This window comes from Boleophthalmus pectinirostris, unplaced genomic scaffold, assembly GCF_026225935.1.
Source record: "Boleophthalmus pectinirostris isolate CB_2022bp ecotype Guang Dong unplaced genomic scaffold, ASM2622593v1 HiC_scaffold_20, whole genome shotgun sequence".
NCBI lineage: Eukaryota > Metazoa > Chordata > Actinopteri > Gobiiformes > Gobiidae > Boleophthalmus > Boleophthalmus pectinirostris.
The window spans coordinates 3,722,825-3,745,612 of NW_026571153.1; the positions used below are offsets into that span (position 1 = coordinate 3,722,825).

General features: G+C 38.1%; 1 protein-coding gene across 1 annotated transcript; it reads right to left on the bottom strand.

The window, feature by feature from the left end:
• Positions 1–3,551: 3,551 nt before the first annotated feature.
• Positions 3,552–16,624, bottom strand: LOC110173727 (uncharacterized). Its single transcript, XM_055156542.1, has 5 exons — positions 16,093–16,624; positions 9,777–10,088; positions 9,551–9,661; positions 8,053–8,150; positions 3,552–4,190 (listed from the first exon to the last, which is right to left on the bottom strand). The coding sequence occupies exons 1-5, from the start codon at positions 16,148–16,150 to the stop codon at positions 4,125–4,127; spliced, it is 645 nt and encodes a 214-aa protein (XP_055012517.1). The 5' UTR covers positions 16,151–16,624; the 3' UTR covers positions 3,552–4,124.
• Between the last annotated feature and the right edge of the window lie 6,164 nt (positions 16,625–22,788).

Consider the following 22,788-nt stretch of genomic DNA (forward strand, 5'->3'; position numbering starts at 1 on the left):
TTTTCATTTACTATGACGTAAAATTGGGAGTTTTCAAAAGACTGGAAAAAGTTCACAAACAGTTGAAGCCTTTCACTTTGGCATTGACTTTTTAAATTCGTAACCAAGGTTGAGGAGGTTGAGCTGAGGGATCGGATTTTACTTTGATTTTTTTGTCGTCGCTCCACATACAAAATGTTCTCTGTAAACTCGGGATGATTTCTTAGGCAATCACAGGTTTCGTTTTTGGTTCTTCCTGTGGATCAATCCTGCCCATCGCCTTCACCTTTCACTATTTTTCAATTCCGTTGGGAAGAGAAACAGTTTGAACAGAGGTTTGCATCACACACATCTGATTCCCTTTTGCGTTTATGGAGTTCACAAACAAATTTCTCGAGCCGTTTTCCGCTGTTTGGATCCAACAACCACACAATTACGATGTCCGAATCCCAAAACTAAAATATGACAATATCAGAACCAGAAACAAAAGTGATATGGTTCAAAAGACTTGAAAAGATCGACTTTGACAATAGACACGTCCCACTGGGAAAACAAACATGGCGGTTTGATGCTCACTTTTTCAGACGATCCTTCTCAGTCTGGATTGTGCGATGACCGGAAGTCCGAAATTCGGGATGCGTGTGTTGATCAAACTTTTAGGACTAAATCTGAAATGTTAATCTTTCCACTCACCTTATGGTTTAGGATAATAACTTTTTAACATTTATTTGTATCAGGAATAGGCAGTGTTGGGAAGGTGACTTTTAAAATGTAATCCCCTACAGATTACAGATCCCAAAATGTAGTTTGTAACGTAATCCATTACATTACTTAAAGTGAGTAATGTAATCTGAATACTTTGGATTACTTGATTTGCTGTAGAGAAGCAAAGACGAGGAAATCTTCACATAAAATGTTTTGTCTGATAAAAGAAAATAAAAAGCCCAGACTTTACTGAACCAAATTTAAAATATTATTGATAGAAGAGGATGAGACACGTCCACACAGCAGGATTTAGTCCTGTTAAATCCTGTTTTAGTCCTGGTTTAGACCTGGTATAGTCCTGGTTTTAGACCTGGTTTTAGTCCTGGTTTTAGACCTGATTTTAGTCCTGGTTTTAGACCTGGTTTAGTCCTGGTTTAGATCTAGTTTAGACCTGGTTTTAGTCCTGGTTTAGTCCTGATTTAGACCTGGTTTAGATCTAGTTTAGACCTGGTTTAGATCTAGTTCAGGCCTAGTTTTAGTCCTGGTTTAGTCCTGGTTTTAGACCTGATTTTAGTCCTGGTTTAGTCCTGGTTTTAGACCTGATTTTAGTCCTGGTTTTAGACCTGGTTTAGTCCTGGTTTAGATCTAGTTTAGACCTGGTTTTAGTCCTGGTTTAGTCCTGGTTTAGACCTGGTTTAGACCTGGTTTAGTTAGTTTCCGGCAACGAGTGGAATTACCAGAAAAAAAAAAAAGGGGGAAATATTGCCCAAAATGTGAAAACAGGAAAACTGGAAAATACTGCTGTGTAATCCATTTATTTCAGTAAAGTAACTGTAATCCAATTACCACTCACTGAAACAGTAACTGTAACTGAATACAGTTACTCATAATTTGTACTCTGATTACGTAACTCCGGTACATGTAATGCTTACATGTGTACTCTTTTTTTTTTGGCACATGAAAAGTTTCCACATAAACCGTTTTTGTCATGAGCACGTCTGTCAAAAACTCACACATAAGCTATTTTTATTTCGCACATACACCACTTGTCTCGCACATCCAGTTAAAAAGGTCACACACGTACAATTTTAACTTCGCACATGAATCACTTTTGTTTCGCACATTCAAACAACACATTCAAACACCACACACGTATATAGCACTTTTCTCTTACACACAACCATTCAAAACTGTGATGTGATATGTGTTCCAATGTGGTACATGCAAGGGAACGTGGTGTGTGTGTGTGTGAGCAAAAATTTAACTGAGTGTTTCATTCGTTCATTTGTTTTTCAATATAAAACCAAAAATAAGAAAAGAAAAAAACCTGCTGTTTTCTTCATTATTTGCCTCTAAAATCAAAATGAAAAAACAGATAATGATTTGTTTTTTCAGTTTTTGATTTTGTGTTTAAATGAAAAATGGAAAAAAACAGGACAACGGCCGTTTCCCGTTTACGTGACTTAAACTACGATGCCGGGCTGAACCAGGACTGAACCAGGACTGAACCAAGACTGAACCAGACTGAACCAGACTGAACCAAGAGTGTCGGGACGGGCCCGGAGGTGCACCCGCGTAGACTGTCGGGTGATCAGGACTGAGACCAGGACCAGACTGGGACTTGACCGAGACTGAGATCAGCATTGAGACCGGGATTGAGACAAGGACCAGACCAGAACTGAGACAGGACTAAGACCAGAACCAGACCAGGACTGAGACGAGACCAGACTGGGACAAACCAGGCCCGAACCAGGACTGATCCCAGGACTAAAACAGGACTGAACCAGGACCTAACCAGAACTGAATCAGGACTAAACCAGTCCTGGCTGGTCTTGGTCTGGTCCTGGTCTCAGTCCTGGTTCAGTCCTGCATCACAGTTTAAGTCTCGGAAATGGGAAACAGCCGTTATTCATTTAACCACAAAATCAAAAACTGAAAAAAACAAATCGTTATCTGTTTTTTCATTTTGGTTTTGGAGACAAATAATGAAGAAAATTGCTGTTTTTTTTTTTTTCTTATTTTTTTTTTACATTGAAAAACAAATGAACAAATGATACACCTATTTTCTTCATGTGTAGACAGAAACACTACGGTGGTTCAACTTTTCCGCTCTGGAGGGTAGTTTCACATTTTTGCGTTTTTAAGCCCCAAAAACGCCGTCACCGTCTAAACAAAAGGCACTTCCGATAAAATATTTAGTGTTTTTTATCCGCAAGCGTTCTCGTCTAAACAGACCCTTAATTTACAAAATTTCATGACCTTTCGCGACCTGAAAAATGACATTATCAATTTCTATCATCACTTTTCCAGGATTTCCAAGACCGTGGGAACAAGGGGAAACGGTACAAGAGGCTAAGTTCGCGAGTTTAAGATGGCTAACAAACAAAACAACAAATTAAACAGAAACCCTGAAGAGTTCCAATTGAAGTAATAAGTTGGTCCTCAGTGATGGGCACCAGTGTCCTGATCCATAAAAACCGTTCTCACTTCTGTTTGTGCAAATAACACCACCACAACTTCTCTTTGTAACGTGGGAAATGCTGCTGAAAATCCATCTATACATTCACTTTTTTCACGTTTTTGACAGAAATCTCCAAACCCATCATTCACAAATGTTGAACCTTCTCATTATTTGTACGGAAATGACTTCACCTTCCTTTATTTTATGCTTCATTAAACTGGTCTGCGCTAGTTTTGGTTTTATATGGATGAGGCCGGACCAAATATTATCCATTAACCAGGACAAACCCTCTGAGATACGCTTGTTAAAATGGAAAATATAAAGCACGAAATGAAACTGAACCCAAATTTTTGCATTCGAATCAGTACCGTTCACTAAAACAATTCTTAAAATAATTCTGTCAATGTTGGGGAACAAAAAAAATGACAAACGTTTATTGAGAAATATTTACAGGCATGGAAAATTCATACAACAATAAACACACATTTACATACACATTAAAAGTACAGGGTAAAGTAACGGAAAATAATTTGTTCCATTAGATTTTTTTTATTTTAAATGCCGCTTTGAATTTTTTAACTCTGAAAAAATATTTATTTAAGAGTTATTTTAGTTAGTTACTGAAATTTTAAGTATACTTTTCAATAGGTTTCAAATTCAGAATAAAAATTTCAGCTTTTAAATATTCAGCACGGATATTTTCAAGCCCTCAAAATTCAGATTCAGATTTTCACAGCAAATTTTAAACTTTGAATTTTGACTGAATTTGAGTGTTTGAAAATATTTGTGCTGAATATCAACTCAAATTCAGAATAAAAATTTTTTTTTCAGAGTTGAGTGAGAAATTTGCACTTTATGTATGAAAAGCGCTCTATAAATAAAGTTCGATTTGATCTGATTTGAAATTCAGTGACGTTTAAAATTCAAAATCTGTCGAAACTAAATAATCTTGCACAGTAGGGAGAGGAGTATCCGATTCTTATCCACTTTTCTTGGCCTCCGTGTGTTCGAAGTAGTCAAAGGACTCGTACACTGGGACTTGGCACTGAAATGAAACACATAAAAGTAGGTTAGGGTTTGGGTTATGTCAGATTAGAGCTTCTGGAGTAGCAGGTTTTGGCCTATTCATATGTGACAAAAACACATGAATGCGTGGGCGTTTGTAAAAGGTTAGTCACTACTAAACAAACACGCCGGTACGTGCACAAAGGTGCCTGAGTGAAAGGTGTCTGAGTCTCGTTTTGTTATCTGCGTTTTTGATTGGGGCTGTCCGTTTGTAATGAATAGGCCGTGTTTATTCAGACATCTTTGACTTTATCGGTAAAATTTCCCTAAAATGTTGATGTCATGTGTGTATCAAAGCATGTTGTAGGTTATAATACAGGGTGACCTAAAACATTTGACATAAATTATTGTTGAAATAATCTCATCTAGAAACCAGTGTTGGGGAGTAACAGATTACATGTACCAGAGTTACGTAATCAGACTACAGTTATTTTGATGAAATAAATGGATTACACAGCGGGATTTTCCTGTTTTCACATTTCGGGCTATATCCCTTTTTTTTTTCTTTTTTTTTCGGTAATTCCACTCATTGCCGGACACTAAACCAGGTCCTAACCAGGTCTAAACCAGGACTAGACCAGAACTAAAACCAGGTCTAAACTAAGACTAAACCAGGAGTAAAACCAGGTCTAAACTAGGTCTAAGCCAAGACAAATCCAGGTCTGAACCAGGTACAAACCAGGTCTAAACTGGGACTAAATCAGGACTGAAACCAGGTTAAACTAGGTCTACAGGAAAACCAGGTCTAAATCAGGACTAAACCAGGTCTAAAACTAGCTCTAAACCAAGACTAAACCAGACTAACCAGGTCTAACCAGGACTAAACAGGTCTAAAAGGTCTAACCAAGATTAAACCAGGTCCTGACCAGGTATAAACCAGGTCCAAACCAGGTCTAAACCAGGTAAACCAGGTCTAAACCAGGTCTAAACTAGGTCTAAACCAGGACTAAACCAGGTCTAAACTAGGTCTAAGTCAGGACTAAACCAGGTCTAAATCAGGACTAAACCAGGTCTAAACTAGCTCTAAACCAAGACTAAACCAGTACTAAACCAGGTCTAAGCCAGGACTAAACCAGGACTAAAACCAGGTCTAAACCAAGATTAAACCAGGTCCTGACCAGGTATAAACCAGGTCCAAACCAGGTCTAAACCAGGTCTAAACTAGGTCTAAACCAGGACTAAACCAGGTCTAAATCAGGACTAAACCAGGTCTAAACTAGCTCTAAACCAGGACTAAACCAGGTCTAAACCAGGTCTAAACCAAGACTAAACCAGTACTAAACCAGGTCTAAGCCAGGACTAAACCAGGACTAAAACCAGGTCTAAACCAGGTCTAAAACAGGATTTAACAGGACAAACTGGCACATATCGGCCCCAAAATATCAGAGTTTTTCTGGATTCTAAACAACCGGGCGTGAAAAAACCCATATCCATCAATCTCTAATTAGGACATAGCCAAACATGTTTTTTCCTAAACTTCCAAAAATCATACGAGTTAAAAATAAATCTGTATTTTTTTGTGTACGTGTGTGAATGTCCCGAAAAACCCGACAAGGACAGGAGTTGAGAATTAGCACTACACACTCTGTATGGGTTGTTTGTACGGGGACCAGACGTTTCTATTTACCCGGGACAGTCCCAGTTTTGAGCTTGTGTGTCCCTTGTCCCAGCAGATTTATACAAAAACATTGATTTGTCCCAGTTTTATATAAAAAAAATGTCCCCGATGTCCCTATTTTTGACCAATTTGATCTCTGTTAACAGTAAAAAGAGCCATAAATTATCATTTGTTTAGGTAAAATACAAAAAAAATCTGCTCACAAACAACCAAAACACAAAGAAAACGTGACTATACTGACTCACATGTTTGTCACGAATGCATAACTTTTTTTTTTTTTTTTTTTTTACACGCTCATTTCACAATTTTCTTATTACCAACCACAACAAACCGGGGATGTCTCAGTTTTATATTGTGAAAATCAGGTCACCTTAAGTTGCTTGACTGTGTGTGACTGCATTATCCGTGTCAATAAATATATAAACAAATAAATAAATAAAAAAGACCTGGTGTAGCTGTAAAAAAGAATTAACTAAGAGAAAATTGTCCAAAGTGTTTTAAAGTGAGACAAAAAGCTAAGCGTAAACAACGTTAGCTCCCCAACGTTAGCGACAACTGTCCGTGGGAAAATTAGCAGCACGTTAGGTTTCTTTCTCATCAGCACATTAGGTTTTGTAGAATTTTTTTAATATCATTGCCATTCTCAGTAATTCCTAAATATTTTAAAATTTCTCAATCTTCCCACAAAAGGGAAGTTGCATCCTCCAGAGAACTTAAATGAGGAACATGCTAACACCATGTCTAGAAGTATGTGGCTGTTTACGATGCCAAACAAACTCCGAGTTCCTTTTATATGTGGTTTTTGTAAAAAAAAAACTAAAAGTCAAACCAGGCAATAACTGAGAAGACGTTGCTAAATTCCCCATGTACAGCAGTGTAGTGATTTTTTTATTTTTTAAGTGGGGGTATGCGATTTGTGAGGTGATCGATGTGATGAATCCCCCAAAACAAACCAGGACTAAATCAGAAGGACTAAACCAGGACTAAACCAGGTCTAAACCAAGTCTAAAACAAGACTAAACCAGAAGTGAACCAGGACTAAACCAGAGGTAAACCAGGAAAAAAACAGGACTGCACCAAGTCTAAACTAGGACTAAAACAAGACTAAACCAGAAGGACTAAACCAGGACTGCACCAGGTCTAAACCAGGACTAAAACAAGACTAAACCAGGTCTAAACCAGGACAAAAACAGGACTAAACCAGAGCTGAACCAGGACTAAACCGGGACTGAACCCGGTCTAAACCAGGACTAAACCAGAACTGAACCATGACTAAACCAGAGGTAAACCAGGACTAAAACAGGACTAAACCAGGACTAAACCAGGATGAAACCAGGTCTAAACCAGGACTAAAACAAGACTAAATCAGGTCTAAACCAGGTGTACACCAGGTCTAAAACAAGACTAAACGAGGACTAAACCAGGACTGAACCATGACTAAACCAGAGGTAAACCAGGACTAAAACAGGACTAAACCAGAGCTGAACCAGGATGAAACCAGGTCTAAACCAGGACTAAAACAAGACTAAATCAGGTCTAAACCAGGTGTACACCAGGTCTAAAACAAGACTAAACGAGGACTAAACCAGGACTGAACCATGACTAAACCAGAGGTAAACCAGGACTAAACCAGAGCTGAACCAGGACGAAACCAGGTCTAAACCAGGTCTAAACCAGGTCTAAACCAGAGGTAAACCAGGACAAAAACAGGACTGAACCAACACTAAAACAGGACTAAACCAGACTAAATCAGGTCTAAACCAGGTCTACACCAGGTCTAAAAGAAGACTAAACCAGGTCTAAACCAGGACTGAACCAGGACAAAAACAGGACTAAACCAGAGCTGAACCAGGACTAAACCGGGACTGAACCAGGTCAAAACTAGGTCTAAACCAGGACTCAACCATGCTGCGCTTCTATACACCCCACCTCCCCCCAGTCCGCAAAATATTATCAGACATAAAACCGGTCCGTAGCTCAAAAAAGTTTGGGGACCACAGATTTATGCGACACATTTGACATTTTCACAGTTTTTAGGATTAAAATGTTAGTGTTTCATATGAACTTTGCACAAGACTTTTAGTATCACAGCCACGATTTAGCCTTTATTTTTCATTGAAGCATATCGATTTGAAATATATCGTATCGAATCGAAAGCGCACTGTATCGAGGTATGTATCGTATAGCCAACTTCTTCATGATACGTAGCCTTATCGGTACTTACCCACTGAGAGGAGCCTCTAGATCCCGTGCTGCCTTTGTCCGGGTCTGGTGTCTCGGAGTCAAAATGCGGGACCTCGTAGATCACTCTGGCGGCTTGGACTGGAAGACAAAATGGTCTCGTGAGAACAGAAACTCAAAAATTCATAATACAAAGCAAAATTATTACAGCGCAATGGTCAATTTTTTCCCGTGGACCACATTGTTCTTTGCCATAACATTTCCAAAATGTGAACTCACAAATGTTGATCCTGGTGTTTTCAATTTGTGATTAAACTAGGGCGAGCAGACGTTCCCGTGGACCCGGGACAGTTCCGGTTTTGAGCCCAGTGTCCCCTGTCCCAGCAGATTTATCCAAAACCACTGATTTGTCCAAGTTTTATACAAGAAATGTCCCAGGTGTCGCTATTTTTGAACAATTTGATCCCTGCAAACCGTAAAGAGAGACATAAACTGACATTTGTTTAGGTAAAATACAGAAAGCTGCTTAAAACCAGGTCTAAACCAGGTCTAAAACCAGGACTAAACCAGAGCTGAACCAGGAATAAACCAGGACTAAACCAGGAGTAAACCAGGTCTAAGCCAGGTTTAAATCAGGACTTTAGAAGTTTAGAAACTAAACTTATCTGTTTTGTTCCACTTAATGCGCCTTATAATCCGAAAAATACGGTACTGTGTCCAAACCAAAAAAAAAAAAAAAAAAAAGTATAATATATATATCAGTGTGTGTTTATGTATGGGTGTATGTATATGGGTAAGTATATGTATATGTGTATGTGTATATATATATGTGTACAGTGCACAATGAAAAAAAAGGTTTTTGGGGTTAAAATTATATTTTGTATGCATAATATGTCATTTATTTTGCTATAAGTAAATATTTGTTAAGTTCCGTGATCAATGTACAGAAGCAACCACATACATTTTGAAACTTTCATGAACAGGGTTGGGTTAATAAGTTTTTCTTCTTCCAACTCCTTTTCGAGAAATGTGCTTTTCTGTTGTTTACAATGTGTATGTAGTAAACATGATTATTGTTTCTCTCTTGGCACAAAAATAAAAACGAATCAAACAATCAAACCTTTCTGCTGATTCTTATAATACAAAATCATAAAATTACAACGCATTTTGACTTTGTTTCAGTTTTTTTCACTGATTTACATATGTTTTACTTTCTTTCTGCATCTAATGTTTTGTTTTTTTTTCATGTTTGCCTCATTGCAGATAGACCGTAAAAGCAGCTCTCCGGTGTCAAAATGAGACCGCCGTGGACCGTCATACACGTTCTCGTCTGGCACAAACCAGGAACTAAAGCTGGTGCGCTGTTAGCATCCTAGTTGTTGTTATTTGCTGTCCGCTCTGGCCTCTGAAATTAAACGTTTTTAAACTAATCGTGGACGGTAAGTGAGAGATACGTCTGGACCATCAGCAAAGTAGGACAGGTTCAACAGCATTTTTACTACTTGAATATACAAGTGTAAAACGTAAATAATGTCACGTACCTCGTTTTCTTCGCTGACAGATTACACAGATGAGAGCGATGAGGAGTATCGGTGCCACGGCAATCACAGCGAATAATGGAACGTTATTTAAAGCATCGCCAGATCCAATCTCTGTTGGCAAAACAAAACATTCTGAGATGCATCATGATTTTCTGCAGATACACGTAGTGCTTTTTATAGATTTCTTTTTTGTTTGTTTGTTTTTACTATTTTAACTTGCTCTTACCTTGTTTCTGTGATGTCTCGTTTTTAAATTTCACTGTGAGGACGGTTCCATTTCCATACAGTGTTTCTAAAATTGGTATGTCCTTTGTTACTTTGCAGAAATAAGTGCCTTCGTGATCTTTTGTGATGTTCTCTAATGTTAAGAATGAACATTTAGCCTCGTTTAACCTCTGCGTATCAATAACACTTTGATTTTTCAGCCAGGTAACTATTTTCCATCCAATCCCCTCAATGCAGCAGGAGATTTTAGCTGCAGCTCCTTCCTCAACTGTGACGTCTTTACTTTGGCGAACGACGACCTCTGAAGAAACACCTGTAGAGAGAAATACAACAAAAGAAAACAACATTACAAACATGCCTTTTCACGTTCATTTATTCTCATTCATTCGTAGCTTTAAATCAGTGTTTCCCAAACTTTTTTTCTGGGGACCCATATTTTAAAAGTCACAAACCAATATCCAGTGTTGGGGAGTAACAGATTACATGTACCAGAATTAAGTAATCAGAGTACAAATTATGAGTAACTGTATTCAGTTACAGTTACTGTTTCAGTGAGTGGTAATTGGATTACAGTTACTTTGTTGAAATAAATGGATTACACAGCGGGATTTTCCTGTTTTCAACCCCCCACATCACCTTTTTTTTTTTCGGTAATTCCACTCATTGCTGGAAACTAAACCGGCTCTAAACTAGATCTAAAATAGGTCTAAAACAGGACTAAACCAGGACTAAAACCAGGTCTAAATCAGATCTAATCTAGATCTAAACCAGGACTAAACTAGATCTAAACCAGGACTAAAATAGATCTAAACCTGGTCTAAAACCAGGACTAAAATAGATCTAAACCAGGTCTAAACCAGGTCTAAACCAGGACTAAACCAGGACTAAACCAGGAATAAAACCAGGAATAAAACCAGGTCTAAACTAGATCTAAACCAGGACTAAACTAGATCTAAACCAGGTCTAAAACAGGATGTAACAGGTCTAAATCATGCTGCGTGGACGTGTCTCCTCGTCTTCTATCAATAATATTTTTTAATTTGGTTCAGTAAAGTCTGGGCTTTTTATTTTCTTTCTTTATTAATTTTCAGACAAAACATTTTATGTTGAAGATTCCTTAGTCTTTGCTTTCTCTACAGCAAATCAAGTAATCCAAAGTATTCAGATTACATTACTCACTTTAAGTAATTTAATGGATTCTGTTACAAACTACATTTTGGTGTGTGTAATCTGTAATCTGTAGGGGAAAACATTTTAAAAATCACCTTCCCAACACTGCCTAATAAACATTATTCGTAAATCACAAAATAAATGTGGATTTGATCATTATTATCGTCATTATCATTAACATTAATGAGGATATTTTATTGTTGACTGAGCGATCGTGTCTCTGCACAATTAGTATTACCGTATTTTTCGGACTATAAATCGCACTTTTTTTCATGGTTTGGGTGGTCCTGCGACTAAAGTCCAAAAAATATGGTACTCAAGTTTTTAAAAAATAAAAACAGAAATTGAACCAGCAATATTGGAACAAAATAGTCAATAAAATAATTACAAAAAGATTAGAAATTATATAAAACACATGTTGCGGACCTACGTGCAGTATACACCTCTGATGGTCCAAGTAAACCATTGTGTTAATGCAAGAATGAAAATTTGTATTTGTTTTTGTTTTTTTACCAACTGTTTAAAATGATCACATTGTGTTTTTCATGTTTTTAAGATCGTAAAACTCAAGTACAACACTTTTTTAAGAATATTAAACACTAATAAGATAAGTGAGGAATAACTTTGAACCACTACAAACTATTTATAAAGAATTTGTTGTGTTTTTCACATTTTTAAGAGTGTAAAAATCAAGTACAACGCTTTTTTGAGAATATTGAAGACTAATAAAATAAGTGAGGAATAACTTTGGACCACTACAAACTATTTATCAAGAATTTGTTGTCGTTTTTCACGTGTTTAAGACCATAAAAATCAAGTACAACACTTTTTTTAAGAATATTGAAGACTAATATGGTAAGTGAGGAATAGTGTTTAACCTCTACAAACTATTTATAAAGAATTAGTTGTGTTTTTCACGTTTTTAAGACCGTAAAAATCTAGTACAAAGCTTTTAAGAAAGTAAAAATACTGTATACAGTGTTGGGAAGTAAGTGAACACATGTCCCGAGAAAACGTATTCTGAATGTTAGTTTAGAGTAACTGATCAGTGATAAATAAAAGTGTAACAAATCTATTTTCATTTAAATGCATCGTCAGAATACAGGACTCTGATCCGACCGTTTACCATCACTAATGTCACACACGAATGGCTTTGTACAGACTTTTCACGGACAACGTTAGAAGTTTTTACGCTCGTCACAAATGCTGAGTCTGATTTCTGAAAGTGGGCAGATTTGGGACTTTCTGGAGTCAACATTTGATCGGCGGCAGGTGGCAGAATTGTCATTTAACCGACAAAATCTAGCTAAAAATATACTGTCAGATCACAAAGCCAAATGCAGCGTTTTTTGTTGTTTTTTTTTAAAGTGGTGTATACAAATTTATTATTCATCCGTGTGTTATTCATTCATTTATTTTTCAAAATAAAACAACTAATTTCTTCATTATTTGTCTCCAAAACCAAAATGAAAAAACAGATAACGATTCGTTTTTTCAGTTTTCGATTTTGTGTTTAAATAAGAAATGGAAAAAACAGATAACGGACTGAACCAGGACTAAACCGTTTTAAGTTCTTGGTCCAAGTCTCACTCCTGGTCTCAGTCCTCTTCTGGTCCCGGTCTGGTCCCAGTCTCAGTCCCAGTCTAAATCGTGCTCTAGTCCTGATCTGGTCCTGGTCTCAGTCCCGGTCTGGTCCTGGTCTCAGTCTCGGTCTGATCCTGGTCTCAGTCCTGGTCTCTGTCCCGATCTAAATCATGGTCTGGTCCTGGTCTGATTCTGGTCTCCGTCCTGTTTTAATCCTGTTTTAGTCCTGGTTCAGTCCATTATCCGTTTTTTCCATTTTTCATTTAAACACAAAATCAAAAACTGAAAAAAACGAATCATTATCCATTTTTTCATTTGGTTTTGGAGACAAATAATAAAGAAAATAGTTTTGTTTTTTTTGTGTTTGTTTTCTTATTTTCACAATTTCTATCTCCATGGGGCGCACCGACACATTAAATTAAAATAAAACCAAGGAATTTTGGGTAACATTTTATAATAACTACACATTATTTAGCCTTAATAAAGCATGAACAAAGACTTAGTTAATAATGAACAAAGACTTAATTAATAATGATTCACGCTTAGTAAATGTTTAATAAAGGATAATTCGTCTTCACTTTAGAAAAGCTCTCAAAAAGACTTAACAGATAACAGCTGCCTGAATGATCATTGCATTGCATTATTAGTAAATCATTCTCTCATACCTTATTAATGATTAATAAATGCTCAAATGGTTAGTTCATGAGTAATTAAGTATGAAATAATTATGAGTAACTAATTACAGCACAGGCAAATTAAGTGCAAGTGCTAATTAAGGTAGTAATTAAGTAGTTACTAAGCGTGAATCGTTATTAATTAAGTCTTTGTTCATTATTAATTAAGTCTTTGTTCATGCTTAGTTAAGGCTAAATAAGGTGTAGTTGAATTGTACTAAGCATTAAGTGACACGCACGGATAAACACCACAACAACAACACAATATACACAATATACTGCACTTTGCCCGACAAAACATTTCCTCTGCAAAGAAAAAATACCCTGCAAAAAACAAAAAAACAAAACTTGGCCTCTACAAACTCTGAAGAAAACTCTATTCTACTAATAAAAATGTAAAATGCCTCGCAAAAATCGCAACTTGATTTTTAGTTTTCGGTGTTTTGTGGAGTCAAACCACACAGCCCAGTTCTGAAATTAAAACGTGTAATATATATTTTGGTTGCAAGTAGGAAATGGAAACTTTGTTAGAAAAAAAGAAACCTTTCCCTTTTATTTTCTCAGATTCTGTTGTGTAGGCTGTTAAAGTAAAAGTGATGTTCTGTACTCTTCTCCAATGTCCTATACTGTTCATCTGATTTATTTTTCACCTTGATTTTATAAATTCATACAACAAAAAGTATTCCACCGTGGTTTAAAGCTGCACTGAGCAACTTTTCTACTGAAGAGTCTGCTTTGTATTCATGTTATTGCGTAGTTATTGCGCATGACATTAAACATAACGATCTAGAATTTATTCATTACAGCACATTAACAGTTTCTATTGCTCAAAAATACAACAATTCCTTCTGTAAATATGCGCGACTCTCCACAGATCTGACCTGTAATGTAAAGTTTAGGCATTTATAAGCGATTTCACCTCAGCTTAAACCCTTTCGGTCAAAGTTTTACGCAAACTTGGGCATTCTACAATCACGTACGGCGCTTTATTTGACTCATTTGGAATCACAAAATAAACGTATTTTATCATTTTACCTCATGTGTGACCTAAAGCTGCACTGTTTTTATTAGAGGTGTTTTTTTTTTTTTGTAAGGCTGTCTTACTTTTTCATTGCTTAGTCATAACGTAAACTCTTAGCGGTCTGAGCGGCGCGTCAAAACAATTATATTTACGACTTTTTATAAAGAAATACATTTAATATTAGAAATGAGTTAAGCGTTTTGGCCCCGACTTTGACAATATTTTCTGTTTCTGTGGAAAAAAATAATTGAATACCCCCTGGTTTTATGTGAAAAGTTTGTAAAAGTCTATTAAAAACATGATTAAGTACATGATTGAAGAAAATAAACTACTACTACTACTACCACTATTACTACTACTACTACAACTACTACTACAGGACCCGGTCAAGCAGAAGTAAACAACAAGGCCAAAAATTCAAGTTAATTCATCTGATATAAAAATGTATTGAACAGATACATATGTACTCTAGTTTATGAAACTGTTCACCTTTTTTCTGTACCATTTTTGGTTCTAAAGTTACATGTTTTAAACAGACCATGTATGAAACATGGAACAAAAATTATTTCCCAAATTTCAAAGACCTGAAAATCATGTAAATAAATGGATGTATTTCATCATATCTTGTGTTATTCCATCTTTGAACTGTTGATGAAGGTACATGATTTTTCAAAAAAAATGTATTTAAAATGATAAAAATTTGCTTGGAAGGACTGACATATTTTATAGAAATAGTTTCCTTTCATTTTGAAGTAATATTAAAGTATTCGGAAGAAAAAAGCAACAAATTATGTAAAATCCTGCAATTTTCCCTCTGTTACTTTTCCCTCCGTTACCATGACCTTTATTAATAAAAAATCTCAGTCAAAAAGTAAGAGGTTTTTCAACCTAATCTTGTACCATATGGTAGAAAACTATAAGAAGCAAATATTCAAACCAGTTTGTTAAGGATATGTAAGTGAGAACCAAGAGTTATCACTGTTTGGATTTATTGCCCAAAAAGTGCTGCATATTTCATTCCCTCCGTTACCGACATGAGTTTTTAAAAATTTTTGTCAACAACTTGAAAGAATATCACAGGTTTAACTTGACCCTGTTGGAGTGTAACTCTTTCCTACATTCTGATACTTTACTTATTTCAATAGTTCCTCTAGTTTCTGAATAAGAGACATTTGAATGTCAAAAATCTGCCTGTTTCCCTCCGTTACCATTTGACCGGACCCCACTACCACTTTAAAGGTGCATTGTGTAACTTTCCTGTTGGAGGGTCCATCATGCTTTTCTCAACAAACATGTTATTGCTTCGTCTGGAATGTTTCACAGTGTGGCAATAAACCTTTGTGTCTTCACGGAGACCAAGCCAGACCAAATCACAGGTCAGATTTTTTTTTTTTTTTTTTTGTGTGCAATAAAACCACCTGTGACTGAATACGTGTAAGGTGAAGCTGTTAAATGTCATACTGTTGTTGTTACTCTAAACAGAGCAATGGTATTTCCATAGAAACGAGGAGGTGAGAAGAACACCCAACCGACTTTACATAGTGCACTTTTAAGTATGGATTATTTCAGCTTTACTCTTTTTTTTCACACAAGCTTCCTACAATGTTAACTCCATATGCATAAAAGTGAAAAAATGTCTAAATGTCACCAATGTCTAAAAGCTTTTTTAAAATTTTTAAATGTTTCGTCAAAAAAGCCTTTGTCAGATCATTTTTCCTGCTTTGGACCATAAGTATACTAACATACGCACTAACTTCCAACTTATTCAACATCAGCGTTACTAGTATTCAATATTTTTCACGCGATATAAAGTCATTCCCATCGCAAAGTTCCACAATTCAATGTCAGAATATATTTTATTGACTTACTCCAAGACGAGAGCGCGCACAGAGAGGCCAACTGCAGGCTGCTGAGTAGAAGCTTCATCTTTCAGCTCTGGTCTGGTTCCTGTGCTGCACGGCGCTTCAGCTGTGGTCTCCAGCCCTCCACGCCGCGCCCCTTGCACACAGCCGAGACGGAGTGGCCACTGACGTTGAACCGTCTTGTACTTTTCTGAGCAGAAGCAAACCGCAGTCTTTTCCTTCCTGTGAGCTGCTCTGAAGGGCTGAAACGCGCTGGAAGTCTAGTACAGACTCCGTGCCATCTGGGCTGCGTTCTCACGGCGATGGTGTTGCGAAAGTAAATGATGGTGACTCTTCTTGAATACACGGTGCGGAAGTTGAGTTTACGTGAATGCATTTAGCTGTGGCCATAAACACTAAAACGAAAAGGTTGCTACTCCTTCTACTGTTGGTCTGTCTGTTCAGTTCTACAGTTAGATAAAATAAAACAGGCTTTGTTAAGGTTTTATACTAAAATTTTGTGAGGATTTAACAAAAAAAAACACAAACAAAACAACACTGTGCACAGTTAGAGAACACCCAGTCCCAAGTGATGACATGTGGTTACACAGGAAGTCCCCTTCAGTGTTTCACAAGCTTCATGTGAGTCCATTTGAAGTGTGAATTTTCCTTCAAAAGTGTCAACTCTGAACTTTCAAGTTAGCAATGTGTGACCAGACGTGCCTATTGACCCGGGACAGTCCCAGTCTGGAGCCCAGTGTCCCCTGTCCCAGCAGATTTATACAAAACCACAGACTTGTCACATTTTTTTTTTTACAAGAAATTACCCAAGTGTCACTATTTTTGACTAATCTGATCCCTGCCAACAGTAAAGAGGAGCATAAATTGTCATTTGTTTTGCCAAAATACAGAAATCGGTGAACATCATGAGTGACACGAGAATCCACAACGTTACACGCTCTTTTCACAATATTATTTATACCAGTCAGCCTAAACCGGGTGTAAATTGTGAATCAAAAATTATGAACCGAATGGTGTATCAAAATCTCGTCTTGTTTCGATCTCGTGGACTGAATCTCAACACTAGTGTGACCAGACGTCCCTATTTACCCGGGACAGTCCCAGGTTTGAGTCTGTGTCCCCTGTCCCAGCAGATTTATACAAAACAAGTGATTTGTCCCAGTTTTTTTTTACAAGAAATATCCCAGTTGTCACTATTTTTGACCAATTTGATCTAAACCAGGACTCGAACAGTATTATCACAATTTCTGACTAATCTGATCCCTGCCAGCTGTAAAGAGGAGCATAAATTTTCATTTATTTTGCCAAAAATCAGAAATCCGTGTTTGCAAATGAACATAAAACTAAACCAGGTCCAGGACCAGACCTGCACTTACGCACTCCCAGTTTTTTATTGTCCCCAGAGCCAGTCTCCATGTCCGGAGATCCGGTCACTGAGGCCCCCGTCTTACGACTGCGCCCAGATCTCTCAGCACCGGCCCACTCGCCGTCGAGCTCCCACCCCAGGCCTGGTTCCAGGGTGGGGCCTCGGTGATGCCAATCTGGGCGACATAACTGGCCTCATTGATGTACTCATCATGGGGCTTCTGAACTGTTCTTAGGCTACGTTCAGACTGCAGGGCTTTTTGTGAAATCCGATGCTTTTGCGAGGTCGTTCACATTTCCAATTAAATGCGACTTGTATGTGACTCCAGTGTGAACATTAAACCGTCCAAAAGTGTCCCACATGTGACACTGGAGACATGACGACGTCAACCGCAGCGAGCGTCTCTGTGTTTACAGAAGTTGTCCAAACATGGACGCAGCATCGAGCACCTGGAGATTTTAAAGTTCCTCTCGTACCGGAGCCAGAACATGAACAACTTACTTGTTTTAAGGAGGAGATTGAGAAGGAGAAGGACGAGGTTTTTGGTCGTGGTGTTTTGTGGGACAGCGGCAGCGACGTCCGTTGAAAGGAACGTGTGGATGTGGAGACGTAGACGTGAGTGGTGAGTGGTGATGTGCTTCGCTTCAGTGACACAGAGTTCATTAACTATTTTCACCTACTTCAGCGCAGAATAGTGACGTTTGTGTCTTGTTGATAACGTGTAGGTGGATGAATGCACTTTGGCCGTTCAGACTGAAGTCACATGTCAAAAGATCAGATATGTATCAGTTTCAGGAGCACATATCCAAGTGTCCTGGGTCACATTTGAAAAAATCGGATCTGTGTGGTTCAGACTGTCATTAAAAGATCAGATACAGGAACATAGGGGCCAAAAAATCAGATTTGGGTCACTTCAGGCTGCAGTCTGAACGCAGCCTTAGTCTGACCCGTCCCCCCAGACCTGTTCGCCTTGGGTGACTCTACCAGGAGTACGAAGCCCCCGACAACACAGCTCCTGGGATCATTCGTGCACTCAAACCCCTCCACCACGTTAAGGTGATGGTTCAGGAGGGGACAGCCCGGGCGTCTCCCTCGGGAGGTGTTCTGGACATGTCCCACCAAGAGGAGGCCCCGATTTAGGCCCAGGACACGTTGGAGGGACTATGTCTCTGGGCTGGCCTGGGAATCCTCGGTGTCCCCCCCAGAGGAGCTGAAGGACGTGTCTGGGGTGAAGGAAGTCCTCGAGTCCCTGCTTAGACTGATGCCCTGCGACCTGCCCCCGGATAAGCAGAAGAAAATGGATGGATGGCAGTTTTTTCAAGTCACCCTCACTTTAATTACTGTCTTAATTGGCATGTTTATTTTCTGATGTTCATTACGTGTCACAGTAAACTGGTTACACAACCGATAACCTGATTTTTTTTAATGTCGTGGCACAACCAGTTCCTGCTCTACTTTATGTGGTTGTGGTTGGTGATGTGTCTTGCCAAAGTACACAGCAGCAACAGCGGCCTGCGTGTGTGGTTCAGGTGAGATTTTGAGCTTTGGAGATGTAGACAGCTCGACAATAAAAGGTTACTAAAACTAAATGTGAAGGAAACAAAACACAACTCCAGGCATGTTTACGATGAGGTAACAACATTCTGACGTGACTTAAAGCTCACAAGAGTCAATTTTGAGTTATGTAAGAACTTTAATCATACAAAAGGTTGAGTTCAGGTCAGAATTCTAGGTACATTTTGCATTTTACAGGCGTATCTCAAAGGGTTTGTCCTGGTTAATGGGTAATATTTGTTCTGGCTTCATCCATATAAAACCAAAACTATAGCAACAGTTTAATGAAGCATAAAATAAAGTAAAAAGAAAATGTGTTGTTTACATTTATTTTGTGTTTTTTCTTGGGGTTTCAGACAATCTTTCAAACTAAATTTAAACGTTTTGTGTTTGCGCCTGTGTTCGTTGTGTCTCCATGGCGACTGTGGAAAATTCCACCTTAGAGATACGTGTGGGACACTCCCAGAGCGATGTCACTGCAAAGTATCAGTGTCACACAGGCTTAAAAACATGAGAAACGTGAATCCCTGGTTTGTGAAACAAGCGCATAATTAAAGAAAATGTTTATGCATTCGGCACTAATGTGAGTCAGTATAATCAGTATTTTCTTTGTGTATTGGTCATTTTCGAGCAGCTTTTCTGTATTTTACCTAAACAAATGACGATTTATGTCGCTCTTTACTGTTGGCAGGGATCAGCTCCACCGTAGTGTTTCCGTCTACACTGCCCAAGACGCAAAACTCTGGTCCAGTGTTGGGGAGTAACAGATTACATGTACCGGAGTTATGTAATCAGAGTACAAATTATGAGTAACTGTATTCAGTTACAGTTACTGTTTCAATGAGTGGTAATTGGATTACAGTTACTTTGTTGAAATAAATAGATTACATAGAGGTATTTTCCTGTTTTCACATTTTGGGCTATATCCCCCCCCCATCACCTTTTTTTTGTGCACAAAGGTGCCTGAGTGAAAGGTGTCTGAGTCTCGTTTTGTTATCTGCGTTTTTGATTGGGGCTGTCCGTTTGTAATGAATAGGCCGTGTTTATTCAGACATCTTTGACTTTATCGGTAAAATTTCCCTAAAATGTTGATGTCATGTGTGTATCAAAGCATGTTGTAGGTTATAATACAGGGTGACCTAAACATTTGACATAAATTATTGTTGAAATAATCTAACATTTTTACAGAATATCTAGAAACCAGTGTTGGCGAGTAACAGATTACAGTTACTTTGTTGAAATAAATGGATTACGCGGTGGTATTTTCCTGTTTTCACATTATAATTATTATTATTAGTAGTATTTTTTTTTTTTTCTGTAATTCCACTCATTGCTGGAAACTAAACCAGGTCTAAACCAGGACAAAATCAGGACAAAATCAGGACTAAAACCAGGTCTAAACTAGATCTAAACCAGGACTAAAACCAGGTCTAAACTAGATCTAAACCAGGACTAAAACCAGGTCTAAGCTAGATCTAAACCAGGACTAAAACCAGGTCTAAGCTAGATCTAAACCAGGTCTAAACCAGGACTAAACCAGGACTAAATCAGGTCTAAACTAGATCTAATCCAGGTCTAAACCAGGACTAAACCAGGACTAAAACCAGGTCTAAACTAGATTTAAACTAGGACTAAAACCAGGTCTAAACTAGATCTAAACCAGGACTAAAATCAGGTCTAAACTAGATATAAACCAGTACTAAAACTAGGTCTAAGATAGATCTAAACCAGGACTAAAACAGGATTTAACAGGACTAAACCATGCTGCGCGGACGTGTCTCCTCTTCTATCAATAATATTTTTAATACGGTTAAGTTTCCTCGTCTTTGCTTCTCTACAGCAAATCAAGTAATCCAAAGTATTCAGATTACGTTACTCACTTTAAGTAATTTAATGGATTCTGTTACAAACTACATTTTGGGGTATGTAATCTGTAATCTGTAGGGGATTACATTTTAAAAGTCACCTTCCCAACACTGCTCTGGTCACATCTGCTCAGGTCGTGCACGCGTTTACGTCACATACATCACCTCGCCGCCTGCATAATCCCTGTATCTTTCGTTTATGCCTTTGTTCAAAGCCAAACTTAAAACCTATTTATTTAGAACGGCTTTTAACACTTAGTGGCCCTGTGACACTTTCTTTATTTTAATGGTGTAATGTGCTTTATTGACCTATTTGTATGATGTTTATTGTTTTTTATCCTGTTTTAATGTTGTACAGCAGTTTGGTCGGCCTTGGTTGTTGGAAGGTGCTATAGAAATAAACACTGTGTGTGATTAATTCAGTTTTACTCATGAGGAGAACGGGCAGAGAGTGGGCATCAGACCAACAGTCTCCACACGTTCTGATGACTCAAGGCCGTTCTCCTCTTTTTATTTCATTAGGAGGCCCTAGTTACAGAATGATAATTCTCAAGGGGAAGGGGAAACAGCCAAGACATAATAAGAAACTGACGCAGCTATGCATAGTATAAACACATAAAACATGATTAACAATCAGGAGGTGCCTTAGGTCAGACACCATCATAACTCTTGCATGTGTGACAGTGGGAGTTGGCTTCATGTGAGGAATCATCTCGAGGTTCACTAGAGCGATAGGACACTGCACACAGTTGTCAAACACACAGAGGTTATTCATTTTCATACAAGTGATTGGTACATTATAAATCAAAGAATTGTAGTACATAAATGGTTAACTCATAGGCCTAGACCAGGGGTGTCAAACTCATTTTGGTCCGGGGGCCGTATCCAAACTACTTTGATCCCAAAGGGGCCGGATCAGAAAACTCATGTCATATAAACCCCAAAAATAACAATAAGTTCAAATATTTGTGCAGAGAAACACAAATCTATTACAGAGATCTTTTTTAATTGATGAACTCTTTCTTTACAATAATTTTATAATATTATGAACAACCTGAAACTTTAAGAAAAAATCAATTTCAACACAATGTTTTAACATGAACTTGTCTGCAAACAGGAATAACTCAATTTTTGTTGTAAAATCCTGCACTCGGCTCCACTTTTCTCATGTTGGACATTTTTCTGATGAGGGTGTCACGGTCAACAGTCAAAACGATCGTCCTTTAAGAGCGTTTGGAAAGAGACAAGTCTTCATTTGTGCTGCTCTGGTGGAGGGGCCACGTACAGAGACGCTGGAGACGCTGCTGTGATAAACACCACAGAAAATTAACAAGATTTTAATAAAAAATATAATTAAAATATTTTAGTAGAAAATCACCCAAGGGCCACATTAAAGGTCTTGGAGGGCCGGATCTGGCCCCGGGCCGTATGTTTGACACCTGTGGCCTAGAATATCACACAAGTATTTAGCAACACACTGATTTGTCTATGAAAAAACGGATAATGATTTGTTTTTTCAGTTTTTCGATTTTGTGTTTAAATGAAAAATGGAAAAAACGGATAATGATCGTTTCCCGTTTCCGTGACTTAAACTGTGATGCAGAACTGAACCAGGATTAAAACAGGACCAAACCAGGAGTAAAACAGGACCAAACCAGGACTAAAACAGGGTTACACCAGGACTAATCATTTTCAGTCCGGTTAGTTGGTCCCGGTCTGTCCCCAGTCTCAGTCCCGGTCTGGTCTTAGCCTCAGTCCTGGTCTCAGTCCCGGTCTCAGTCCAGGTCTGGTTCCAGTCTGGTCCCGGCCTCAGTCCCGGTCTCAATCATGGTCTGGTCCTGGTCTGGTCCTGGTCACAGTCCCGGTCTGGTCTCAGTCTGATCCTGATCATAGTCCTGGTCTTGTCCCGGTCTGGTC

What these genes read in the sequence shown, in the direction of transcription:
- LOC110173727 (XM_055156542.1), bottom strand. Translation starts at nt 16,150, where the DNA reads ATGAAGCTTCTACTCAGCAGCCTGCAGTTGGCCTCTCTGTGCGCGCTC. An exon ending in CTGTCAGCGAAGAAAACGAG is followed by an intron (nt 8,151 to 9,550) that starts GTACGTGACATT and finishes TTTGTCTTCCAG; the next exon opens with TCCAAGCCGCCAGAGTGATC. An exon ending in CTAGAGGCTCCTCTCAGTGG is followed by an intron (nt 4,191 to 8,052) that starts GTAAGTACCGAT and finishes GTTTCATTTCAG; the next exon opens with TGCCAAGTCCCAGTGTACGA.